Below are 27,077 nucleotides of genomic sequence, written 5' to 3'. Positions count from 1 at the left end.
CACATACTGCCAAACAGATATGCCTCCCCCTTTTTCTAAAGCAGTGGTCTCCAACCTTTTTAAGCACAAGATCACTTTGTGAATTTAAGTGCAACCCAGGATCTGCCCTGCCCCTTCCCTGAGGCCCCATCCCATTCAGTCCATCCCCCCATGCCTCTGTTGCTCACTCTCCCCCATCCTCACTCACTTTAATTGGGCTGGGGCCAAGTGGTTTGGAGTGTGAGAGGGAGCTCCGAGGCTGAGCCTGGGGCAGTGGGTTGGGGTGCAGGAGGTGGTGAGGGATGTGAGCTCTGAGAGGAAGTTTGGGTGCAGGAGAGGGCTCTGGTCTGGGGTGGGGGGTTGGGGTGTGGTAGGGGCTTGGGGTGCGGGCTCTGGGAGGGGGCTCAGGGCAGAAGGTTAGGGTGTGGGAGGGGGTATGGGGTGCTGGCTTTGGGAGGGTGCTCAGAACTGGGGGTTGGGGTGTGGGAGGGAAGGGGAGGGGAGCAGATTCCCTCCAGGAAGTGCTTACCATGGGCAGTGCAGCAGGGCTAAGGCAGGCTCCCTGTATGCTCTGGCCCCATGCTACTCCCTGCGCTATTGACACGTTCCTGTGCTGCGGCCCCGGCGTGTGGTGGGAGGCAAGTGGCTTCATGCACTGCCCATCCCTGCAAGCACTGCCCCCACAGCTCCCATTGGCTGCAGTTCCTGATTCCTGGCCAATGGGAGCTGCAGGGGCAGTGCTTGCAGGCAGAAGCAGCGCCTGGAGACCCCCTTGAAACCCACCATGCAGGAATGTGCCAGCTGCTTTCAGGAGTGGCACGGGGCCAGGGCAGGAGCCTGTCTTAACCCTACTGCACTGCCGGAGTTTTAGTGGCTGGAGATTGCATTCGACTGGCAGAGACTCCATGACTGACCTGTTGATCTCGATCTACTGGTTGCTGACCACTGCTTACAACTACTGTAGTAATTTTAAACTGGGAAACTACAGCGGAAACACAACTACTTTATGCAATAAACATTATTTATCATAAAACTAGTATCTCTGACATGCCGTTTCACAAGGAAAATGTCATGTAGATATTGTATATTCAGTTAACTACAATTACTACAAATAAAGGACCAGATTATCCTCTCAATGGAGTTATTCCTGATTTACATGAATACATATAACAGCAGAATTTTGCCAGTAAACAAATATATCAAGCCACATATATGTATGATTTTAACAGCAGTCTCTGCAAACTGAGCACAAAATTCTTCTTTCACTTGCACTGGCGCAAATCTAAAGTAATTCTACTAAAGTCAAGTGAGTTACTGCAGATCTTCACCAGGATAACTGTGAGCACAGGCTGAGTTAAACAACTATCAGATGAAGTATCGATCATGTTGATACTCTGAGGTTAAGTAGACAATGGAATAACCTGATATGTGAATTCATGGAATCTAATACTGTAGATGCTATAAAAATTTAAGATTACTAGCACTGTATCCCACTGTCACTCAGTAATACAGGTGGATGGACTAAATGAGCTGAAATGCGCCTGTCCAAATTTAATTATAAATGATTTGAAACTGTGGTTAACCATGTAGTAACAGCTTTCCTATACTAGACACTCATACACTATAGTGATAGCTCAAGGAAAGTACACAGAGTGGTAATTCATCTTTACATTTTATGTGAACTAGATATAAAAGTATCTTAAACCTTCAGAGAGTCATAGTTTCATAAAGTTTAAGACCACAAGGTACCATGAGATCATGTAGCTTGATCACCTGCATATCAGATACCATTACATTTCATCCAGATACCCTTATATTGAGCCAGTGACTTCATCCTTTCAAATCCTCAGGAATTTAATCTCTTGTATTCCACTGGGAGAGAACAGAAGAGGCTGAGGTGCCACCAATGTTAAAGGACCCTGCAACGGCAGGGAATTGGTTGGTGAGATGATCCTAGCAGGCAAACCACATCCCATGCTGCCGAGGAAGGAGAAAATCTCTCAAGATGCACCTCACTTGGCAATCAGTTTGACCCTGAGCATTTGAGCTGAGCACCCCAGCCAGCCATCTAGAAAGTGGCTTCTCTGTACCACCTCAGAACACTGATCCATCCCATAAACAGTATATCATTTACTTTACTTCAGAGCAATGAAGATTCATGTTTCAGCTGACTGATTTCCTTTTCAGTCATGCCTATGGCTACAAAACCCATTCTTTCATTTTTCAAGTTGTGTAACAAACCAAGCTCTTTTTCACCGGAATCTGACAGAATATGACATATAACAAAAATTATGGTGGTTGTTTTCCCCATAATTACTATTAATCATGGTCTCACAGTCACAATGCTGGAGACAGAAATAACAGGCTGTTTGAGTGATCTGGGTATGAGAGGAGACAGGTTATCCATCAAGGATTGTTTGAAATGCTCCACATTTACAATGCAGCTGGCACTGACTTGCCCTAATTTGGGCAGATCTATCTGTACTAATCTAATCTATTGGCTCACAGAATCAGATTCTGATGTTAGGCACATTAGTGCAAATTGGGACTAACTCTATTTTACCTATTGATACTATGCTTATAACCTTGGAATTACTCTGGATTTATACACTGTAATTGAGATTGGCATGTCACTCATTCTCTGTACACAAATACAGAGTCCTATTTACTCATTTTTATTTAAATTTGCTTTTATTATTTCAAGTATTTTTGTGTAGCAGCAACTAAGCTGCTTTCACACAAAAATATGTTCAAAATAACTGTTTTTTTAATAGAAGCTGCAAAGGCATTTCTAGAATCTGGCATAAACAAGGGATGATTGACAGTATGAAAAATCTCAGAATGGTTGCAAATCAGAGCAAATCAGTGTAGAATTTAAATATATCGAGGAGTTTAAAGTATGGGGGAGCAGAGTAAAGTGCTGCTTTCCCTCTTCTGCTGACTTGCATTATAACAGTACTAATAATACTAATACTTATATAGTGCTTTTCATTAGAAGATCTCAGTGCTCCTCCTCAGCTCCTGCTTCTCTTTGGCTGGAGTGGAAAGAACTTCCCCTCCCTGCTTCAATCTACTTCAAGCACTGAATATACAACTACAAAAAGACCAGTACAATTCTCTTTTCTTCACAGTATTTCACACAGAACTGTACAGCATAATATACCACAGCTGCCATCAGTCATAGGATCTCAGTGTTGTCTAGATCAAAGCAGTGCTATCAAGTAGTCAGTATTTGAATTTATTTGTATTTGCGATCATATATTTCGTAAGTTTGTTAAGTGCCTGAGAGTCTTTAACGGGGCTGAAACAAGGCGAGACCTGTTATATAACGGAGTGGCGCTTCCCACTTCATAGCCAAGGTTGGAAATAACTTTATGTCATGTCTGGTTTTCTGACTTCTGCATTGCTCAAATTTCCCCGAAGAAGCCAGACCCCGTTGCTATTTTACGTGCTGCCGCTAAACCCTGGGTAGAATTTTTCTGGGAAGTTTGTAAAAAATCAGATAAAGAGTTGTGAAGATACGTGAATTTCAAAAAGTGCCCATTTTCTCTTTTGGGAAAGGTTTCTGTAATTTAATGACAGTGTATTCAAAATGTATCTATCCTGAAATATATCTGTACTATAAAGTGATTGTATAACTTTTTGGGGCCCATTGTATCTGCAAAATGGTTTGGCCAACAAACTCCAGATTTGTTTTATTTTGCAAGCTTTGTTGAAGAGAGGAGCAATTTAGTGTTTTCTTGGGACCTTTTCTCCCAAGCACCATTTAATGGCATGCTTAGTACATTTAATGTTCACCAGCATTCATACTTTCCTCTTTCCACAAACTACTGTAAAACCATCAAGATCACCTATTTTAATATTTCTAAGATATCACCCTCCAGCTATCCTTCAAAACACTCAAGATATATAGCACATGCTTCATTTTATTTCCTTCATATTTTCCTGCACTCTGTCAATGATAACCTTTAGCTTTTTACCCTTTGGGTCATGTTACCTATTAGCTCTGTGTTCTTGGGGAACCAGGGCTCAGTACTCAGCCTGACTCACAAAAGACCTTCCTCCCCCACCGCCCCTCACCACAGCCTCTGCTTGAACCAAAGCTGGTCAGAAGAAAGACGTACAAAAAGCAATGAAAAGGCAGTGGGAGACACACCTAACCCCGCCCCCAGACAAGGGTGACAGGATTAAGGAAACTCCCCTAGCCTCATTTGCATCAAATACAGGACGGGGAGGCATCTCCATTAGCATACAGAATGGAGAACAGAGATTCCAAGGCAAGAACCACACTGAACTCTGGGACCAGAAAAGCAGGGAAGCACTGCATGATGGGGGAATCTCTGCTCCAGATGTTAATGAACCCACATCTGCACACACCCAGCTCAGTAGTTATCAGACCAATTCTAGTAGTGAATCCTTTATTGATATCCAAAATACTAAAGCTGCCTTATTGCATTGTGAGCTCCTTGGAAGGAACACCACCTACAGGAATGATCAGTTCCTATTGTCTAGCCTGAACAAAACAACTTTGGTATACTCCCTTGAGCCATCAGTTTACCCATAAACAAGTCTAGTGTTCTCCCTTGAACCATTATTGTTTCTCTACAAAACCCCCTACCCACGCTCAAATAAGGGTTCTAATGCCTGGATCCAACATCTGCATCAGTTCCACTGGGACTTCATCTTCTCCTGATTGATTGTGCTGGGGGCTCTGCCTGTCTCCAGCACTCCAGACCCTCAGCTACCACCACCACCTGGGACCCCCGATCAATTCAAGCTTCATGGAGTGGTGAGAACCTCTCTCTCTCTCTCTAGGTATAGCCTTCTGACCCTGAATTGCGTGATTGGTTACAGTTTTCTAAACCTGACTTTTGTAATCAAATTTAAAGTTAGATTTAATATTATAACTGTTTTGTTTGTTGGCTTACCTATGGTTATTACCTGGCAATAAATAACTTTCATGGGTAAGCTGGTTGTTTTTTCTCTCTATTTCTCTGTCTCTGCAGCAATGCTCCTTGTACCTAAGCTAAGGATCTCTGCAGTGCCCCAAAATCCTGTGGGTTTTGCTCATCAAGTGGGTTACTACTTGCTGAACCTGGGGCATATGAGGGTGGCAGCTTGGAAGTGCTGCTCAACCCAGCCTGCTCAGGCGTACTCTATTCCAGTGCGGTGCCCATGGCATATGGGGGTGACAGCTTGGAAGTGCTGTTTGACCCAGTCTACTGAGTTCAAGGGCATATGAGGGTGACAGCTTGGAAGTGCTGCTTGATCCAGCCTACCGAGTCCAGGACACATAAGGGATCAGCTTGGAGTGCTGATTAACCCAGTCCTCTCAGACGCACTCTGTTAGTGTGTGCGTGTGTGTGTGTGCGTGTGTGTGTGTGTGTGTGTCCGTCTGATTCTGGGGCTGGAAGAACCCAGCCCTGGGGAACCAAGGTCCTGCAGGATAGCTCCACTGGGAGGGAATTCGAAGAAGTGAGAAGTAGAGCTCCATATGAGAACACAAGTGACACAAACAGTACATTGATAGAATTATGGAAACCCCCCCAGAAGAGTAACCCTAAGAAATGTGCATACCCCAAACTAATGGGCAAATCTGGTAACTAATTGGTGGAGGAACATGGGCATCACATGACCCTAATGATGTGGCCCTTGTTGGGTAGCTGCTGCAGAGCGGAGTGGGGAAATTGAGGCACGGAGCTGCGCAAACTATCTCTTCCTTTTTCAGACTAAGCTCCTTTAGCGAGGTCCCTCTCTCATAGAATATTTGGTGACATTTCAGTTAAGAATCATGCTTAGAATAACTATAGGACTGAGCAATAAGTTTTTAAGAGCTGTGTCTTAAAAGTAAAAATTTTAGAGCAATACTGTGACTCCATGAAAGGGCTTTTGGTAGAGCCCATTAGTGAGATAAGGGAAGTAGAGTTCGCTGAAAAAAGCCCCCGTTGTCTGTTCACTTGAGATAGGAGAAAAGCAACAGGTTAGAGAGATGGTTAATGAAGAAGAGGAAATGCCCCTGGGAAACTGAGTGCTTTAAGAGTGAGAATCCCCTGGTTGAAGTGAGTCTGAGCTTTGAATAATATTTCACAACCATTATGCCACGGGGTAGTGCAAAGGATGTGGCTGCTGCATAGGCATTATTTTGTGCATGTCTGGAGATGGTTGAAATGGTAAAGGGAAGGCATGAACTGGAGCTGGAGAAAAAGCAGTTACAACAGCATTTGAACAAATGTGAGACAGACAGGTGTGAATTTATAGCAGAAAAGCTTAAAATGGTGACCCTACTCAGAAATATGCAAGAGGAGAGGGACAAGGCCAGCAGGAATGCAGAACAGTATAGGAAAGAGTTAACACACACAAAAATTTTGTTAGAAGAAGCGAGACCAGCAACTCACTTCCTTGTAGATGAGAATAAGGCAGCCAAGGCAGCAGCAGGCCATCAGAAATGTGAGGCAGAGATTAGTAAATTGCATACCCACCTTAGCGCCCATAAGGGAGTGGTAGCAGCTGTAAGGTTGAAAGATGATTGCGATTTGGCGCCCCCTGGGAAAATAGAGATACCCCCTCGTGCTGACCCCAAAACCCCATTCAACCCCGATTGGCCACACATGCATGATATTGCCCGTTTCCACAAGGGAAGTTAAACACATAGTTGCAAGAGCTGATCTTCCCACAATGGAGCTGGTCACGGACGTAGTAAGATGATCTCCTAGTCAGGCCAAGGCTATTGCACAGAGAGTGGGGCCATCGAACCGTGACACTGCTATGGCATGGCTGGCTTGCAATTGGCAAATGTAGCCCTCTGTTGATGGCCTGGACTTAATCCATTCGGCTCAGTTATGTGCCTTTCCTTGTGATACAGATGCTCTGGAAATAGGCATAGCAGGTTCTTGGGAGCGAACTGCTGCTGGACCCGGGGAATGGATAAGTGCTCTCAAAATACTACTGCCTGCTTCTTCCCTCAAGAAACTATATATAATGGAAGAGCAGAAACAAGGAGAGGCCCCCAAAGCTTATCTAATTCCAAACAAGGTGCTGGCAGCTCTCTCTGATTCATTACCCTAGACAGAGGAGAATGGGAATATACTTCCCATTATCAGGGATATGAGTTAGTACAAAACACTTATGCAGGACTAAATTCTCAGACAAAAATGACCATGTGGGCTGTGGATGTAGAATACCTAACCTGGAATGAACTAGTGGCAAAAATCAAACAAGCAGGGGATTTGTTGCAAGAGACTGGTGCCTTAAAAAGACAACTCAGCAAAAAGACTACCTCAGAGCCCATACAGGCTATCACATTTCCAAATAAAGGTTCTCACTCTGTCAGTCGCCCTCCCAATTATAATTCCCCTACCCCCCACAACCCTGGGCAGCATCGACCCAAGGAGATCCTTAGGAACATGATTTGGAAGGAGCTGGTGAACTTAGGGAGGATATTGGAAAATATGATCACCAGCCCCTCAGCATCTTGATTAATGCTTTGTCTCAGATCATGCGGAGAACAGAGTTAATGCAGGCAGGCCCCCCTCAGCCCACTGCCCGGTACGGAGTGCGTTCCCCATGCCCACTTCCTGTCAAAACCAGATCCCTGCCCCCTCTTCTGAGTGGAGGCTCTCCAGGGAGTTGGCCGATCAGTATGGGTGCCCGGTTCCCCATAGGCCTCCTCAGCTGATAGCAAGACTTCAGTGTGATATATGGGGGAAAGCCACTGTGAAGGCTACAGTGGGGAACCCAGGGATGTTAGCCCAATTGCTAGTGGACACCGGAGCATCAGTAAACATTCTAAATCCCCGGTGGATCTCTGGAGGGAGACCCACCGCTAAACAGGTTCAGCTCAGTGGGTATGGTGGAGAAATCCAGGAATTCTGGCAGGATGTTCCCTTGCAAATTGACGACTACAGGGACAATAGAATGCTGTGCTCATGAGGGAAATGAGAAGGGAATCCTAGGTGTTCCTTTCTTCCGAACATTTCAGCTAACTGTGGATCTAGCTAACGGTGTGTTATGGACTTTGGGGGGGGGGGAGGCTGCAGAGATCTCTGCTGTGCATTGTTGTGCTGCTATAAAGGCACCCACAGCCACCCTAATCTCCATTAGTGATACATGAGTACAAGAATTTTCCACGGTATGGACTAAAAATAAGGCAGAGTGTGGAAAACATAATGCTGAAGTTTAGATTGAGGGAAAAGATCCCCCTCCTCAAAGGCAATATAAGTACCCAGCTGCAGCAGAGGAGGGCATTAAAAATACTATAGACTGCCTCTAGGAACAAAGGGTGCTTGTGCCTATGCAAAGTATCTGCAATTCATCAGTATGGCCGGTCCTTAAGGCAGACATTGTCACTTACAGAATGACAATAGACTTCCATGCATTAAATGCGGCCACCCTTGCAGCAGCCCATGTAGGAGCTGAATACAAAGAAATTGTAGCAGCTGGCTCAAAACGGTTCTCTGTGACCGATTTGGCTAATGCTTTCATGGCTATATCCCTCCATCCTTCATGTTGATATAAGTTTGCTTTTACCTATAGGGGATGACAATATGCCACCAGCCAGACTCCTCAAGTTTTCCATTCTTCCCCTAGTATTTGTCATGCCCAGGTCACTAAAAGCAGAACCATCTGCACCCTGACCACCAATCATACATAATTTCATACTTGGATGACATCCTAATACACACCCCCCACTTCGGAAATGAACAGGGAAATCACCAGGAAGGTGTTGACTGTAGTGCAGGAAACTCGATTTAAGGTAAATAGAGAAAAGCTCAGTTAGTAGAGCAACAAGTGAAATACCAGGGGGTGTGTCTTGGGGAGGATGGCCGGATTCCCAATCAACAAAGGGTAGAAACTATAGGAAAGCTTCCTGCTTCCACTGACACGCACTCCCTGCGAGCTCTCTAAGGAACTTTTAATTTCTCCAGAAAGTTCATTGAAATGTTCTCTGACAAAGCCAAGCCTCTGTATCAATTATTTAAAAAAACAACGCAGTGTTTGGAAATGGGGACCAGACCAATAGACTGCACTGGCCACCTTGAAACAAGGTTTGGCTATTGCTTCTGCCCTGGCTTATCCTGACCTTACCCTGCCCTTTGTGATCTAATTGACCTCTGCAGATACAAGCATCGGAGCTACTCTCAACCAAAGGCAATGCGACAAGCTCAGAGTCATTGCACATGTCTGGAGGCTCCTGGATCAAACAGAGCAAGGCTTTAGCCCCAGTGAAAAGGAGTGTCTTGCATTGGTCTGGAACCTCACTCATTGGGAATTTATTATTAGAGGGTCGAAGGTCATTGTTCAGATGGTGCATTCCACACTCAAGTACATCATATTGGGAAAATATAGGACGTCCAGGTCTCTAACCCCTGCATTGCTCAATGGATCCTTACCTTAGTAAACTGAGGAATTAAGTTTAAAAAAGAACAAGCCATTTCACCAGACCTGTATGGGCTAATTATAGAAGGAGAGGAGCATACCTGCCCCCTCCCACTTGTAAAACACCTTGAATGGCCAGTCAAGGGAGGCACGAGGCTTGCAGATGCTAAACAGAAGGGGTATGCAGTTTGGTTTACAGATGACTCAAGTTTCTACCATATGGGTCATCGCCAAACAGGGTATGGAGCCATTCGCATAAATGACTGAGAGATGGTCCAAGGACTAGCTTGCCCCCATTCTGCCCAAGCAGCTGAGGTGGATGCAGTTAGAGCTGTCCTAGCTTATGAATCCTGGGACACTTCTGTTACTATTTACACTGACTGGACAGCCAGAGCAATCACTGTGTGGCTTCCCCTTTGGTTGAATAGAGAAATGATAGCCGCAGATGGGCGCTTCATTTCTCATTCAGACAAATGGAGATAAACAGCAAATCTGATCAAGGAAAGAACTGGAGACACCTGGATGACTCACACAAAAGGGCATCAGAAAAATCACTCAGAAGAAGCATACTTGAACAGAACTGATGCCTTAGCCAAAGCTGTTGCTACTAGTAACCACATTAGAGACACAGACCAGGTAGAACAAATAGAGGCAGTAACTACCAGAGGAAAAACTTTAGGCAAAGGAATAGATACCTAGGACTTAAGTACCCTTCAAGATGGGGATACAGACATCTGGTCCTTAGCCAAGACGGGGAGAGATCCCACAGAAAAATATAGGATTGAGAAGGTTGCAGATGTCTTGAGGGTAGTGGATGCAGGTTGTCAAGGGTACTGGATAGTCCCCAGCTGGGTACGGGAGGACCTGATTCAATTTGTGCATCAGCAAGGGCATAGAGAAAAACAGGATATTTTAATTAGGGTTAAAGATACAGAGTGGTGGCCAGGCATGAAAGCAGATATAGATCAGAGGTGTCATAATCGTCTGCAGTGCGCCATGGTTAATGCTGATCACCAGGTTCAAAAAAATGCATTGGGACACCAAAGAATAGAGGGTCCATGGTCCTGGATTCAGATAGATTACACAAGCTGTGTAGTGGGGCAGCTGCCCCACTCTGGCATGGAAAGGGTTAAAGCAAGCCAGCGAGGCTGCACAGAGTCCCCACCAATCCTAAAAGGGCTTATTGGGAGCCAATCAAGTGGAGGCTTGAAAGCAGCTAATCAGGGCCAGACCTGGCCTTATAAGAAGGCTTCAGGGGAAGGAGAAAGGCAGTGTCTCCCCGGAGGGCAAAGACAGAAGAACCCAAGACAGGACAGGACAGGACAGGACAGGACAGGACAGGGTCTGCAGAGGCTGGCAGAGCTCTAGGCTGACGGCTGCCAGACTGGGGCCCTGACACAAAGGGGTAGAGAAGGTGCTGGGGCTATGGAGAAGTGGCCCAGGGAAGGAGGCAGTGGAAGAGAGTTGGAGGAGGGCAGTAAGTGGCTGCTGCTAGAGGGTTCCTGGGACAGGGCCCAGAGTAGCGGGTGGGCCGGGCCCCTCCACTTGCCAGTGATGAGAGTGGCTAAGCCAGACTGCAGTTTGCCCTTGGAGAAAGGGGCTAAACTGAGGACTGCAGTGAGCCACTGAGGCGAGTGATAGAACCTGAAGCTGCCGGTCCCCCGGAAGGTGGGGAGAGCCAGCAGAGCAGGCACAGCCGGAAGGCAATGTCCAGAAGCGCATGCCATGGTCTGGGAGTGATGTGCATCCAACTGTGAGGATGGTGGAGACTGACAGTAATGGTGGGAGAGACACCTCTATCGATGACGCACTGCTGAAAGAGCTAATTCCCTAACAGGTGCTGCTGTGGTGAGTCTGCACCCTGTTACAGGCCCTTTACCCACCAGCAGTAGAGGAAATAAATACTGCCTGGTAATAGTAGATCCCTTTTCCAAATGGGTGGAAGCCATTCCTACTAAAACCAACACTGCCTTGGTCACAGCTAAGCTGCTCTTTAACATATGTAGTTTTCTCAAGAATGGACATTTAGAGTAATTGATTCATCCCATCAACGGGGGGAATTGTTACCTATCAGCTCTGTGTTCTTGGGGAACCAGGGCACAGTATCCAGCCTGTCTGACTCATTTCCCACCACTTGAGAACCCCAATTAATTCAAACGTTACGGAGTGGTAAAAACCTAACTCTCTCTCTCTAGGCATAGCCTTCTGACCCTGACTTGTGTGATCAGTTACAGTTTTCTAAACCTGACTTGTGTGATCAAATTTCAGTTAGATTTCATATTATAACTGTTTTGTTTGTTTGGCTCCCCTTGTATGGTTATTACCTGGCAATAACTAACTTTCATGGTTAAGCTGGTTGTTTCTCTGTGTGTGTCTCTCTCTGTGTCTCTGTGTGTGTGTCTGCAGCAACACTCCTTGTACCTAAGCTAAAGATCTCTGCAGCGCCCCAAAATCCTGTGGGGTTTGCTCATCAAGTGGGTTACTACCAGAACAATTGTAACATGAATATGGGGATAGGGACGTGCTGAACCTAGGGCATATGGGGGTAGCAGCTTGGAAGTGCTGCTCAACCCAGCCTGCTCAGGCATACTCTATTCCAATCCAGTGCCCATGGCATATGAGGGTGACAGCTTGGAAGTGCTGTTTGACCCAGCCTGCTGGATCCAGGACATTTAAGGGGTCAGCTTGGGAGTGCTGATTAACCCAGTCCTCTCAGATGGACTCTGTTAATGTGTGTGTGTATGTGTGTCAGTCTGATTCTGCGGCTGGAAGGACCCAGCCCCGGGGAACGTAGGTCCTGCAGAATAGCTCCATTGGAAGGGAACTTGCAGAAAGGAGAAGTAGAGCTCCGTATGAGAATACAAGTCACACAAGCAGTACATTGATAGAATTACAGAACCCACCCCTCCAAGAAGAGTAACCCTAATAAATGAGCGTATCTCAAAGTAATGGGAAAATCTAGTAACAGTCAGTCTTATCTGTTTACACACTTTACCTGTTTCACAGTGTGATGTACATCTGTAGTGCTAGATAATGATGACATAATCATAATAAATGAGTTTTGAAAGTGATTCCTGTTTATGAAAATACATTATTTCTATTCTTTTTATCAGTCATCTATTTTTTTATCACACACATGCTCTAGTCTAAATTTTTGGAAACATCTGCAGTATATTCTGAGATGGAGAGCATCTTTGTGCCACAGACTGAATTAATGCAATAGTCTTTGATTTGTAAATGCCTATGAATCTTTTACTTCTAAGGTGGCTTTAACTTAGAGAAGATGATAATGTGCAGGTGCATCTATAGTAAACTTCCAGATTGTTACTTTGTAATTTTCTTTAACCAATGCAACATCTTTGGAAGAAATGCATTCTTGAGACTGTAGAGAGGAGCAATGCAAGTTTAGCAACCTTTTTAGCTTATCAAAAAGAAGATTGACTTGATTACAGTGTATAAATACTTTCATAGGGATAAAATACTGAGTACTAAAGGACTCTTAAATCTAGTGGAGAAAAGCATAACAAGACCAACAAGGAGTTTGTTTTTGCTGATACAGACTAACACGGCTACCACTCTGAAACCTGTCACCATAACAATTCCAATAGCTGGCAGGTGAAGACAGACAAATTTAAAGAGGAAAATGGTAGTGAGAGTGATTCAGGCTGCAAACAAACTCCCAAGGGACATGGTGGATTCTCCATCTTTTGTGTTCTTCAGATCAAGACTGGATGCCTTTCTGGAAGATACGCATTAGCCAAACACAAGTTTCTGGACTCAGTACGGGGCAACAAAGTGAAATTTAATAGCCTGTGATATACAGGAGGTCAGATTAGATGATCTAATGGTCCTTTCTGACTTTGAACTCTATGAATATACACTACCCTTTCTCTACTATGTACTGTATGTTTGAATAGAGAATGGAGTTTCAGTTTAAGAGTGAAGGCAAAATAAAAAGTGAAGAAAATATGTATTTGCAAATTGAGCGCTCCCTGATATTGCTTTTAAAAAGCTTATACTATATTTTCTTAATTTTAGCATAAGGTTTTTTTCAATCCAAGCTGAAGAATTCTGAAGCAGTTCAAAGGTGAATGTCTGCTGTCTAAACACTTAATACAATTTTATTCATGGTGGGGAGGGGAATTTTTATTTGCACAAAGGGCAGTGTAAAGGGGCTTTAAAGTGTAATAAATTATATTTACATCCACTTTAATGTCACTTTACTTGACCAGAGAGGCATAAGGCAGCCTTAGGGCAAAATGAGATTTCTTGTTGAGCAATGGACTGGGAGCAAGGAGACCTTGGTCTAATCTCAGTTCTGCTGCTGAGTCTATATGACCTTAGACACACAACCTCTCTGTGTTTCAAGTGCCCAACTTGTAAAATGGGACTAATAATATTTATCCACCTTTTGTATAGTGCTTTGAGATCTTTGTATGAAAAGTGCTACATAAGTGCAAAGTATATCAGTATGATTATTCTAGAGCCTTTTTAGAACTGGGGAACCAGTTTAGATGAGGTACGAACCCTATCCTCTTTATTTTGGGCCCATGAATCTTCAGGACCAAAACTGGAAGTACAGAGTCTTATGGAGATGCTTGTTGTCCTATGAATCTCATCCCAGTTTTGTAAACTCTGATTTAGAGACACCACCAAAGTTGTGGGTGCTTATTAGACTGGAATGCCAATGCTAAGCTTTTGAGATTGGCCCATCGCTTTTCCATCTGAGTTATAGAAAAAGAGATCAGCCAAATACACTATACCAGAAGACCTGAAGTTGATTAAATGCACATTTAAACAGGCAAATCAGGTTCACAATTATTTAGATAGTAATACCTTACTCAGACTGAGTAGTACCTTATGCCAACAGTAATCTCATTGATATCAATATGATTAATCCTGGGGCAATGAACTACTTGATATGAATAAGGATAACATAATCTGGCCCTTAGCTATTTTTATCGCTTTAAATGTTTTATGATGACTTTACTTCTGGATCACTTAATTACTTGTTTAGGCATTTTTAGTAATAGAAATTTGACTGTAAAGGTACTGCTCCTGCCCTGTGTTTCTAAATTCATTAAATTTTCTAGCTCTCATTCCTTGAACTCATCAGTGCAGAACCCAAAGCTGATAAAATGAAATCTAGCACAAGAAAGGAAATCACTAAATTGACTGACATGAGTATATCCTCAGAACAAGGAGTAATGGTCTCAAGTTACAGTGAAGGAGGTTGGATATTAGGAAAAGCGTTTTCACCAGGAGGGTGATGAAGCACTGGAATGGGTTACCTAGGGAGGTGGTGGAATCTCCTTCCTTAGAGGTTTTTAAGGCCTGGCTTGACAAAGCCCTGGCTGGGATGATTTAGTTGGGGATTGGTCCTGCTTTGAGCAGGGAGTTGGACTAGATGACCTCCTGAGGTCCCTCTCAACCCTGATATTCTATGATGCTCATGTGGCTAGATTTGGCTCAGGGTATGCATCAGCAGTTCCTTTCCTTGATGTGAATCAAACTTACCCTGAAGGTCATGAGTTCAGGCTGGTGCAGGAAGGTGTAACTTATCCCTTCCTGTAGCAACAAGAATGAATCTGGCCTGAATTATTTACTCATTTCCTTGGCTTTAACATAGTTATCCTTTCTGTAGTATGTCTGTGTGTGCTGCTTTTCTCACTGATTTCAGTTTTGTCTGCAATTCACATTCAGTGTACACTGCTAGAGAAGGAACCAGACTCCATCTAATCTAATTGTATTGTCAGTTGAGCTCCTGGGAAGGATGTGTTAGGATAGGCAAACTGAGTCTTCTCAGAACAGCCCTGATGTCCCATCCTGGGAGAAGAGGAATGCATTGCCCAGTACAACATCTCTGGCTGAGCTCCACTTCAGGACGAGCAATGAAGAGGTCATTCTCAAGATTCTTCCTCCCTTTCATCAAAGCTTTTGGAGTAGAGAGCCCTCCTCAACTGTGGAAACCCTTGCCAACCTCAACAAGGTGGAAAACTTCCAGTGCTATGTTACCTTCAGTTTTATGGGGAATCTTCTCAAATGCCTACCGAAGAAAGCACAGCATGTTAGAGCAGCTGCATTCTCCTCCTGCAGCTGGCTGCATACCTCTCTCCTCCATTTCCACTGAACATTCACACATGCAGGCCACGGACAGCTCTGAGTGTGTTAAGGTAGGGGAGATATGCCTCGCAGCTTACAGCCCCTTTGCCTTTTTTCTCCATGTTTACTTCTGTTCTTTCATTCTGCAGAGGGGAGTATCTGGCATCCCCTATACTATAACATTTTAAGTCCTAGATGAGTTTAATTTTTAATATATATTTATTATACAGTAGATAATTTTAAGATGCTGAACTTGCCTTCTCTCAAACTGTGAACTAACTGAGTATAATGGAGAGTTTCATCAGGAATACTGACATAGCAACAGGGGATGGAACACTTGATGTTTGCCTGTTCTGCTCATTCCCTCTTAAACACATGGCACTGGCCACTGTCGGAAGACAGGATACTGGGCTAGATGGACCTTTGGGCTGACCCAGTATGGCCATTCTTATGTAGAGATTAGAGATCTGCCTGAACTGGAATACTTGACCAATTTTTGTTCCACTGAACATTGGGTATGTTTGGATATGTATTTACATCACAAACTCAGTTTCATGGCTCAGGACTATCTCTATAATGGGCCTTAATGTGAACACCAAACTTTAGGGAAGCTCAAATTTAGATCTAAATCTAAAGTGTCTCATCCTGCTGTATCCAGTGAAATCTATAGGAGCTTTGCTGCTGACTTTAGCAGGACCACAGACATCTGGATCTGAGACCCATGGCTGAGGCCTAACTCTAACAGTTTTGTAACAGAGGGCCTGATTCCAGTCTCACATAGTCCAGTGCAAATCAGGAATAAGTCTACTGAAGACAGTAGAGTGGAACCAGTGTAAAGTGATGTAAAAGTAGAGTCAGGCTCACAGTGATTAGTTTTGCTCAGTTCTTGACTAGGATATTTTAGTTTTATGGACGCCTTTAATTTACTAAAATATATATTTTTTGAATATTAATAAGAACATAAAGCAAGGAGGCTTTTTCCCCCATAGGGAGAGGCGGGTGGTAGTTTTTGGATTATCTGCACATTTCTGTCTGGCAGATAGAAAAAAATTGAGAATGACTATATGAGGTTTTGATACCTGAATTTAACCTCTGGGATTTATATTGTCTATCATGCTCTGGTGTGTTAAAACATTTTCAAATCAGACTTTTGCAAAAGAAAACGTGTTAAAATTCATTTCATTATCTTAAAACAAATCCATTGAGATAAGAATGTAACTGAAAGAACTCATTTTGCCACTAACCCTTGGTTATCAGAAGGATTAAACTAACCAGGCATAACTGTGATGTGAAGCTTCAAGATGCTTTTCTGTTACCACTACTCAAATGTCATTGAATCTGCAATTCTAATTTAGTGTCCCCAATCCCTGGTTTATTACTTGATGGATTTAGATTGTATATGTTGGATCCTGCTCATATTTCAGTGAATTGGAGGTTTGACCCTTCCTTCACTGGGAGCAGGGCCAGCTCCAGCTTTTTTGCCACCCCAACCAGCGAAAAACAAAAACAAGATGCTCCCGCTGAAGTGTCGCCGAAGAAGAAGAGACGGAGTGAAGGACCCGCCGCTGAAGTGCTGCTGAAGACCTAGATATGCGGCCCCCGTACTGGACGGAGTGCTGCCCCTTTCTATTGGCCGCCTCAGGCACCTGCTTCCTTCGCTGGTGTCTGGAGCCAGCCCTGACTGGGAACAGAGTAAGGCTATGTCTTCAATTAAACTGCTATAGCAGCTGCTTCCATCAACATAGTGCTGTCTACACTGAGGGATGGGTCATCTTAACTGTTTCACTTAGGGGCGTGGATTGTTCACATCTCTCTGTGATGCAGCTGAGTCAACATAACTTGTGTACATAACTGATGTAACACCACTGACTTCAGTGGATTTACTTTTGATATAAAGGACATTGGAATAAGTTCTGATGTGTGTCTCCTCCTCCACTAGAACGACAGGAGCTGTGAGTTGTTCCTGAGGATGTGTCCCTTTAGCAACAGACTAAAGTTCTGCTGCCACGACTCCAGCTTTGTTTTATGTACTTAAAGTTTGCTTGTGACATCAACATTAATCTATATTAAGCAGCACAAATGCCTCAAGGTATGGCTACACTTACAGCTGTACAGCGCTGGGAGTTACAGCTGTCTTCGTACAGCTGTGTAGGGAAAGCGCTGCAGTGTGGCCACACTGACAGCTACCAGCGCTGCAGTGTGGCCACATTTGCAGCATTTGCAGCGCTGTTGGGAGTGGTGCATTGTGGGCAGCTATCCCAGCGTTCAAGTGCCTGCAACGTACTTTTCAAAACAGGGGGGTGGGGTGGAGTGTGACAGGGAGCATGGGGGAGACAGAGAGAGTGGATTTTTGGACCTGACACTGTTCTCAGCTCCTTGCCTTGCAAGTTCTAAGGACTGTAAGATACACAGCACCAACCTTCAATCATTTTAAAAGTTTCGAGCCCTTCCCCCACCCCTCTCTTACTCACTAAATGCAAATTATGCACTCCTAAATAGCCTTCAGACCACATAAGCAGCTGCTCAACACGGACTCCTCTCTCTCCTCAAGCAAACAGCTGTGAACATTCCAAAGCAATTCCCCTGCCTCCGCTCGTCACTCGCTGGAGCAAAGAGCAGCTGCATTTGTTTTTTAGATAAGTAGCTCGGGAGCTCAGAGTTCAGCCATTCTTCCGGTTTGTTGTGGACAGGAATTCTGGGATACCTCCTAATACCCTGGAGGCCAATAACAGCGCTTTTGGTGGCCACACTTGACGAGCAGCGCTGCATCACCAGCGCTGCAATCGTTACACCCCAAGCAGACCAGGTGTACAGCCAGCGCTGCAGCCAGGGAGTTGCAGCGCTGGATGTGCCTTGCAGGTGTGGACAGTTACTAAGTTGCAGTGCTGTAAACCCACCATCAGCGCTGCAACTCTCCAGTGTAGCCAAGCCCTTAAAGCCCTTGTGACCGGGGTCCTAGTGGGGGCTAGCTATGGTCACTCAATCAGTGTCACTGTGGGAAACCTTGTTGTAAATGACAGTATGCATTAGCAACCCAAGTAGTTTTTAGAGTTTTGCTTAAATGATTTATTATTAAATATTAAATCAAGTAAATGAAAGGCAAACCCTGCTAGGCAGCCCGTGCAATTTCCAGCTAACCATGGAGAGGCAGTTGTTTATGTCACTTCTTGAAGCACTCGTATATAAAGTTGTTTTTCAAGGTGTAAAGGCTATGATATCAATGCTACGACTGGATGGCTCTCTAATGTAGCTCATGAAGGACCACTGCTAGGGGAAGTATTTCTGGGGAAAATAATATTATTCAGCAAGGTGACAGACACAAATAAGGATCTGGTAGCCAACATGCTCAACCTATCTTTGTTTAGAAGTGGCCACAAAGTCAGAGGTGAAAGTAAAATTGAGCTCTTACCGCTATGGGGGCTGGCTCTATGTCCAAGGGGCGGGGCCTCAGGTAGAAGGAGCAGGGCCGGGGATCAGCGTCCTCCAGCCAGCTCATCTGTGCTGCCTGGCCGGCACTGCCCGGGGCTCCAGCGGTGATTTAAAGAGCCCAGGACTCCAGCCGCTGCCGCAGTAGCAGCAGTCTGAGCCCCGGGCCCTTTTAAATCACCAGCCACAGGGCAGTTGCTCCTTTCTCTCTCCTCACCCCGCCCCACCCCATCGGTGGCCTAGGGGGCGCAAAAGAGGTAATGACATTAAAGTGCTGGTACAGCAGTGCTTTGAGCAGAGCCTTTGCCATGGCAGTGCTTTAACGTCGCTTTTGTGCCCCCTGTTGGCGGCTCTGCCAGATCCCTACCTTAAAAACTGGATTAGAGCGACAATTGTCATTTTCTCATTTTTTTTTATTCAATTCCTTGTCATTCAATTGCTACGTCTAATGTTAATACACTTATCTATCCCAGGAAAAACTGGCTGTAGTTACCTACTTTTAAAGCTGTTTCTAGATTTCATTTTTCTATTTTATTCTCCATTGATATGCCTTCAAATTTCTATCCTTAGTCTTCTCTTTACTCTCCTCTGATGATATAATCCACACCCATGGTTTTAGTTGGCACCTTTCATAGCAACATCTTACAAATCAATCTTTCTACCCCTCACCTCTTCTTATCCTAACTCATATCTCTCTTTAACATTTCCTTAATGCTTTCCTTCTATTCCTGAATTGGTGGTGTTTTTTTTTTGTTCACCTTTCTACTACACTTGTAAAAGCATCCTAGGTTCACTGTACACTTGTCCTTCCTGTCCATTTATTTTCAGAAATAATATAAACAGATATACTATTTGTCACTGTTTTATTTTAAAATCAAGGCTTCTGTAGTTCACCATGAAGCCATTTTTATTATTATTACACTATAATCATTAAAATATATATAGTTTATTTGGGAAATTGATTATTAATATAATCTGCACCCCCAATGCAGCAAGCTGCATAAGCATGTGCTTAACTTTAACCCCGAGATAGTTCCACTGAAGTCAATGAGATTGCTTCCATGCTTAAAATTAGGCATGTGTTCAAGTACATCGCTAACCCGGGGCCTAAAACAGCAAGAAAAGGGTATTCATACTGTTTGTAAACTAACACCTGCAGAAAAGATAACATTTCTTATTCAGGAATTAATAAAGATGGATTTGTGAAAAGCTCTTTTTAAACATGACATTAAAATAGTGTTGCATTTGTTGTACAGAATTAGGATATATTCAGATTAAACCACGTACCTGTCCAAACTCATGACTGTCATAATAGCGCTGCATGCAAACTGGTTGCATGTGTCTAAGGATGTAATGATGGTACACAGAGGGCTGCCAAACACCCACTCTCCTCCACGGGCCCACTGATGAATGAGAAAGGGCATGCCAATGATATGAACCAAATCTGCTACAGCCAGATTGCAGATATAGATATCTGGAATGTTTTTTTTTCTAGACCTGAAATAAATGGGGAAAACAGATTACTTGACATAGTCAACATCAATGTTGCTGAGCTAATGCTCTTTAGTTTTCAGTGCCCACCTGGGTAGCCCAAACTTCTCTTTCAAAATTTATAAAAATTTAAAAAATCTCTGGGCCTGATTCTCCACTCTCAATACTTCCACTGTAGTTGATGGAGCACCATGAGGTAAAGCTACTGTAAGTGAGAGGTGAAACTCAGGCCCTCTGACCTGAGTACTAGATGATGCAGTGAACCAAGGGCTAGATTTTTAAAGGGGCAATTCTGAAAATCCCACTGGGCACCTCTCTGCAGCTTTCAGCACTTTTACAAATCTGGCCCTAAAACATTAATTGGCCACCTCCGATGGCCTGGGTTCTAGTTGTAGTTTAGGTCACAGGTGAAAATGAGTTTCAGTAGCCCCTCAGCAAAATGTTTTCCATGCAAGCCACCACACTTGAAGCAAGTAGCAGACTTACAAATGCTGAACATATCGCCTCAGATGCAGAAAAGTGTATAATTATATATCTGAGAATAAGAGGAATCTCCTTTGCTAACAGGGCTGCAAGGGGATGTGAGACATGGCAAGATTTGTTTGTTTGCTTACCTAAAAGAGAGAATGGAAATAATGGGGACGAGAGGAATGAAAGAGGACAGTGAATTTTGGTACTTTGAATTAAAACAGTTACATTGTTTGTTTTGACCATATGCCCTCATAATGCTTCAACTGGTCAGTTATCATAAATGCATCCTTCCATGTCCCATTATATAAGAACATAAGAACGGACATACTGTGTCAGATCACTGGTCCATCCAGCCCAGTATCCTGTCTTCCAACAATGACCAATGCCAGGTTCCCCAGAGTGAATGAACAGAACAAGTAATCATCAAGTGATCCATCCCCTGTCGCCCATTCCCAGCTTCTGGCAAACACAGGCTAGGGACACTTCAGAGCATGGTTTTACATCCTTTGCCAATTCTGGCTAATAGCCATTGATGGACCTATACCCCATGAACTTATCTAGTTCTTTTTTGAACCCTTGTATAATCTTGGTCTTCATAACATCCTCTGGCAAAGAGTTCCACAGGTTGACTGTGCATTGTGTGAAGAAATACTTCCTTTAGTTTGTTTTAAACCTGCTGCCTATTAATTTCATTTGGTGATCCCTAGTTCCTGCATTATGAGAGGGAGTAAATAATACTTTCTTCACACCAGTCATGATTTTATAGATCTCCATCAGATCTTCCCTTAGTTGCCTCTTTTCCAAGCTGAAAAGACCCAGTCTCCTTATAAGGAAGCTGTTCCATACTGCTAATCATTTTTGTTGCCCTTTCCTGTACCTTAGCTTCTTCTGGATCAACCAGCAAAGATGTCCCTGCTCATTCCCAGAGGGATTATCATATAATGTATTCATCTTCAATGATAGCTTCTTTATTCTATGGCTGGTGACCTATATTGGCATTTTTTAAATATGTTACACAAATGTTAAACTGTGTTAAAAGAATATTATTAAGGTTGCAGAGTAAAGCACTCAAAAGTTGCAAAATACCAGAATTAAGGTTACTTATATACACTTAATTTGCTTCACCCCCACATTCAAATGCATTATGATACTGGCTATAATTACAAAAAGAACAGGAGTACTTGTGGCACCTTAGATACTAACAAATTTATTTGAGCAGAAACTTTTCTGGGCTACAGCCCACTTCTTCAGATGCATGGAATGGAACATATATTGAGGAGATATATATACACATACACATACAGAGAGCATGAAAAGGTGGGAGTTGCCCTACCAACTCTAAGAGGCCATTTAAGTAAGGGGGAAAAAAAAAAACCTTCTGAAGTGATAATCAAGATAGCCCAGTACAGACAGTTTGATAAGAAATGTGAGAATATTTACAAGGGGAGTTAGATTCAATGTTTGTAATGGCTCAGCCATTCCCAGTCCCTTTTTAAACCTAAGGTGATTGTATCTAGTTTGCATATCAATTCCAGCTCAGCAGTTTCTTGTTGGAGTCTGTTTTTGAAACTTTTCTGTTGCAAAATTGCCACCCGCAGGTCTGTCATTGAATGACCAGAAAGGTTTAAGTGTTCTCCTACTGGTTTTTGAGTGTTTTAGGGACTGGGAATGGCTGAGCCATGACAAACATTGAATCTATCTCCCCTTGTAAGTATTCTCACACTTCTTATCAAACTGTCTGTACTGGGCTATCTTGATTATCACTTCAAAAGTTTTTTTTTTCCGTTACTTAATTGGCCTTCTAAAGTTGGTAGGGCAACTCCCACCTTTTCATGCTCTCTGTATGTGTATATATATCTCCTCAATATATGTTCCATTCCATGCATTCGAAGAAGTGGGCTGTAGCCCACGAAAGCTTATGCTCAAATAAATTTGTTAGTCTCTAAGGTGCCACAAGTACTCCTGTTCTTTTTGCAGATACAGACTAACATGGCTGCTACTCTGAAATCTATAATTACAAGATCACATATTATTTTTCCACCGTATTGCTGCTTCGAGGAGTGAGTCAGGGTCATGTACTGACGGAGGGTGTTGTCTCTAAGACCTCTGCCTTATTTATTGCAGCAGTTGGAAGTTGTGTAGTGAAAGAGGCAGGAAAGGATTGGAGGAGAGAAAGGATTGTCTCCTGGTTAAGGCAGCTGAATACTGCCTTGGAGAATTGGATTCTATTCCTGTCTCTGCCACAGAGTTCTTGTGTGACGTTGAACAAGTTACTTAAACCAAACTCTTCACAGGTGGTTACTAGTTGTGTGTTCCTCTTTTCTGGATGCCCAAGTCGATAGCTTGGGGTCTGATTTGCAGAAGGGTCAAACGCTCTCAGCTGCAAATGAAATCAATGAGAGCTGTTCTTGAATATATAAAGTGCTAGATAGTGCAGTGAGATGTTGGAAAATCAGGCGTCTTAAATGGGGCACCCAATTGTCCTTAATCTCTTTGCCTTAGTTCCCTGTCTGTAAAATGGGGATAATACCACCATCTCATCTCACAAGGTCATGAAAAAATAATAATTAATGTTTGTGAGGCACTCAGATATTACAGTGATGAGTACAGTACCTAACACAATGGAGTCCCAGTCCCAGTTCATGAGTGGGGCTCTACGGCTATGATAATTCAAATAATAACTAATAATAAAAGCCCATGAGGAAATTAATAATTCCGTCTTTGGATCAGGGTTTGAATCATGTGCAGTAAAGAAAGCCCTAGGGCCATGCACTGAACAATCCAGAGAAAAGAAAATATTGAAGAGCTGCTCATTCAGTGAGCACTGTCCATCCTATTCATGAAAGGAGGCAGGGGTTGTGTGGAAAAATTGTGTGCGATCATGTAATTAAAGACTGTATCATAATTCATATGCATAAAGGGGCTGAATTAAAGTTGCACAGGCAGCCTTAATTCTGGCATTTTCTAATTTGTGAGTGCTTGACTTTGCAAATGTAATTAGGTTCCTATAGCACAGCTTTTGTGTATTCAATGATATCTGCAGACAGTGGGTTAAATTAGTAAATTAGTGAACTCCTCAATGGAGGATGAGGATCCGGTCCTTTACAAAAATTAAGTTCCTAGCTCAGCACAGCCCTCAGTTGTGGGCTGGGGGGAGAGTGTATGTGTGAGAGAGGGGTGTGCGGGCGTGGTGCATGTAAATAATAGACCCACTGACAGCAGCTGGCAAGAACAGTCCCGCTGGGTTTCTTGCATGCTTAAAGTGAAACGTGTTAAAGTGCTTTGTAGCATCAGGGCCATGTTATGAGTATATCTTCTCCCCAACAAAGAACAGACAACCCAATACAGTCTCAAAAGGTTTTCTGAAAGCAGTGGGTGCCTATAGTATTTCTTTTCAGTTTATTTTCCAGTAGAGGGTAGAGGCTTATGTGTCAATCTCACTGAAAGACACAAAAGGTAAGAAGGCAGATCTGCAGGCAAGAAAATTCCATTCCCACTTGTGCATACTGCATTCAGCACACTGACCATGCTGTTGGCGCTTCATAGACTCATAAACTCTCATAGACTCTAGGACTGGAAGGGACCTCGAGAGGTCATCGAGTCCAGTCCCCTGCCCTCATGGCAGGACCAAATACTATCTAGACCATCCCTGATAGACATTTATCTAACCTACTCTTAAGTATTTCCAGAGATGGAGATTCCACAACCTCCCTAGGCAATTTAGTTCAGTGTTTAACTACCCTGACAGTTAGGAACTTTCTCCTAATGTCCAACCTAAATCTCCCTTGCTGCAGTTTAAGCCCATTGCTTCTTGTTCTATCATTAAAAGCTAAGGTGAACACGTTTTCTCCCTCCTCCTGATGACACCCTTTTAGATACCTGAAAACTGTTATCATGTCCCCTCTCAGTCTTCTCTTTTCCAAACTAAATAAACCCAATTCTTTCAGCCTTCCTTCATAGGTCATGTTCTCAAGACCTTTAATCATTCTTGTTGCTCTTCTCTGGACCCTCTCCAATTTCTCCACATCTTTCTTGAAATGCAGTGCCCAGAACTGAACACAATACTCCAGTTGAGGCCTAACCAGCGCAGAGTAGAGCGGAAGAATGACTTCTTGTGTCTTGTTTACAACACACCTGTTAATGCATCCCAGAATCACGTCTGCTTTTTTTTGCAACAGTATCATACTGTTGACTCATATTTAGCTTGTGGTCCACTATGACCCCTAGATCTCTTTCTGCCATACTCCTTCCTAGACAGTCTCTTCCCATTCTGTATGTGTGAAACTGATTGTTCCTTCCTAAGTGGAGCACTTTGCATTTGTCTTTATTGAACTTCATCGGTTTACCTCAGACCATTTCTCCAATTTGTCCAGATCATTTTGAATTTTGACCCTGTCCTCCAAAGCAGTTGCAATCCCTCCCAGTTTGGTATCGTCTGCAAACTTAATAAGCGTACTTTCTATGCCAACATCTAAGTCATTGATGAAGATATTGAACAGAGCCAGTCCCAAAACAGACCCCTGCGGAACCCCACTTGTTATACCTTTCCAGCAGGATTGGGAGCCATTAATAACTACTCTCTGAGTACGGTTATCCAGCCAGTTATGCACTCACCTTATAGTAGCCCCATCTAAATTGTATTTGCCTAGTTTATCGATAAGGATATCATGCGAGACCGTATCAAATGCCTTACTAAAGTCTAGGTATACAACATCCACCACTTCTCCCTTATCCACGAGACTCGTTATCCTATCAAAGAAAGCTATCAGATTGGTTTGACATGATTTGTTCTTTACAAATCCATGCTGGCTATTCCCTATCACCTTACCACCTTCCAAATGTTTGCAGATGATTTCTTTAATTACTTGCTCCATTATCTTCCCTGGCACAGAAGTTAAACTAACTGGTCTGTAGCTTCCTGGGTTGTTTTTATTTCCCTTTTTATAGATGGGCACTATATTTGCCCTTTTCAAGTCTTCTGGAATCTCTCCCGTTTCCCATGACTTTCCAAAATTAATATCTAGAGGCTCAGATACCTCCTCTATTAACTCCTTGAGTATTCTAGGATGCATTTCATCAGGCCCTGGTGACTTGCAGGCATCTAACTTTTCTAAATGATTTTTAACTTACTCTTTTTTTATTTTATCTTCTAAACCTACCCCCTTCCCATAAGCATTCACTATGTTAGACATTCCTTCAGACTTCTCAGTGAAGACCGAAACAAAGAAGTCATTAAGCATCTCTGCCATTTCCAAGTTTCCTGTTACTGTTTCTCCCTCCTCACTGAGCAGTGGGCCTACCCTGTCCTTGGTCTTTCTCTTGCTTCTAATGTATTGATAAAAAGTCGTCTTGTTTCCCTTTATTCCCATAGCTAGTTTGAGCTCATTTTGTGCCTTTGCCTTTCTAATCTTGACCCTGCATTCCAGTGTTGTTTGCCTATATTCATCCTTTGTAATCTGACCTAGTTTCCATTTTTTATATGACTCCTTTTTATTTTGTAGGTCATGCAAGATCTCGTGGTTAAGCCAAGGTGGTCTTTTGCCACATTTTCTATCTTTCCTACCCATCGGAATAGCTTGCTTTTGGGCCCTTAATAGTGTCTCTTTGAAAAACTGCCAACTCTCCTCAGTTATTTTTCCCCTCAGTCTTGATTCCCACGGGACCTTACCTATTAGCTCTCTGAGCTTACCAAAATCCGCCTTCCTGAAATCCATTGTCTCTATTTTGCTGTACTCCCTTCTACCCTTCCTTAGAATTGCAAACTCTATGATTTCATGATCACTTTCAACCAAGCTTCCTTCTACTTTCAAATTCTCAACGAGTTCCTCTCTACTTATTAAAATCAAGTCTAGAACAGCTTCCCCCCTAGTAGCTTTTTCAACCTTCTGAAATAAAAAGTTGTCTGCAATGCAGTCCAGGAACTTATTGGATAGTCTGTGCCCCGCGGTGTTATTTTCCCAACATATATCTGGATAGTTGAAGTCCCCCATCACCACCAAATCTTGGGCTTTGGATGATTTTGTTAGTTGTTTAAAAAAAGCCTCATCCCCTCATCCACCTGGTTAGGTGGCCTGTAGTAGATTCCTAGCACAATATCACCCTTGTTTTTTACCACTTTTATCCTAACCCTCTCAACACTTCCGTCTCCTATGTCCATCTCCACCTCAGTCCAAGTGTGTACATGTTTAATATATAAAGCAACACCTCCTCCCTTTTTTCTGTCTATCCTTCCT

At 43.3% G+C, this 27,077-nt stretch overlaps 1 protein-coding gene across 1 annotated transcript in view; it reads right to left on the bottom strand.

Moving 5' to 3' along the window:
* The window catches only part of MCHR2 (melanin concentrating hormone receptor 2), a 46,621-nt gene that overhangs the window by 10,807 nt on the left and 8,737 nt on the right, over positions 1-27,077 (bottom strand). Inside the window, exon 2 of the mRNA XM_050949328.1 lies at positions 20,170-20,379. Within this exon, the coding sequence (XP_050805285.1) occupies positions 20,170-20,379 (210 nt within the window). The remainder of the gene's footprint in view (positions 1-20,169; positions 20,380-27,077) is intronic.

Source organism: Gopherus flavomarginatus, chromosome 4 (assembly GCF_025201925.1).
Source record: "Gopherus flavomarginatus isolate rGopFla2 chromosome 4, rGopFla2.mat.asm, whole genome shotgun sequence".
Lineage (NCBI taxonomy): Eukaryota > Metazoa > Chordata > Testudines > Testudinidae > Gopherus > Gopherus flavomarginatus.
Note: the sequence above shows the minus strand (reverse complement) of the source record. Positions and strands in the feature narration are given on the sequence as shown.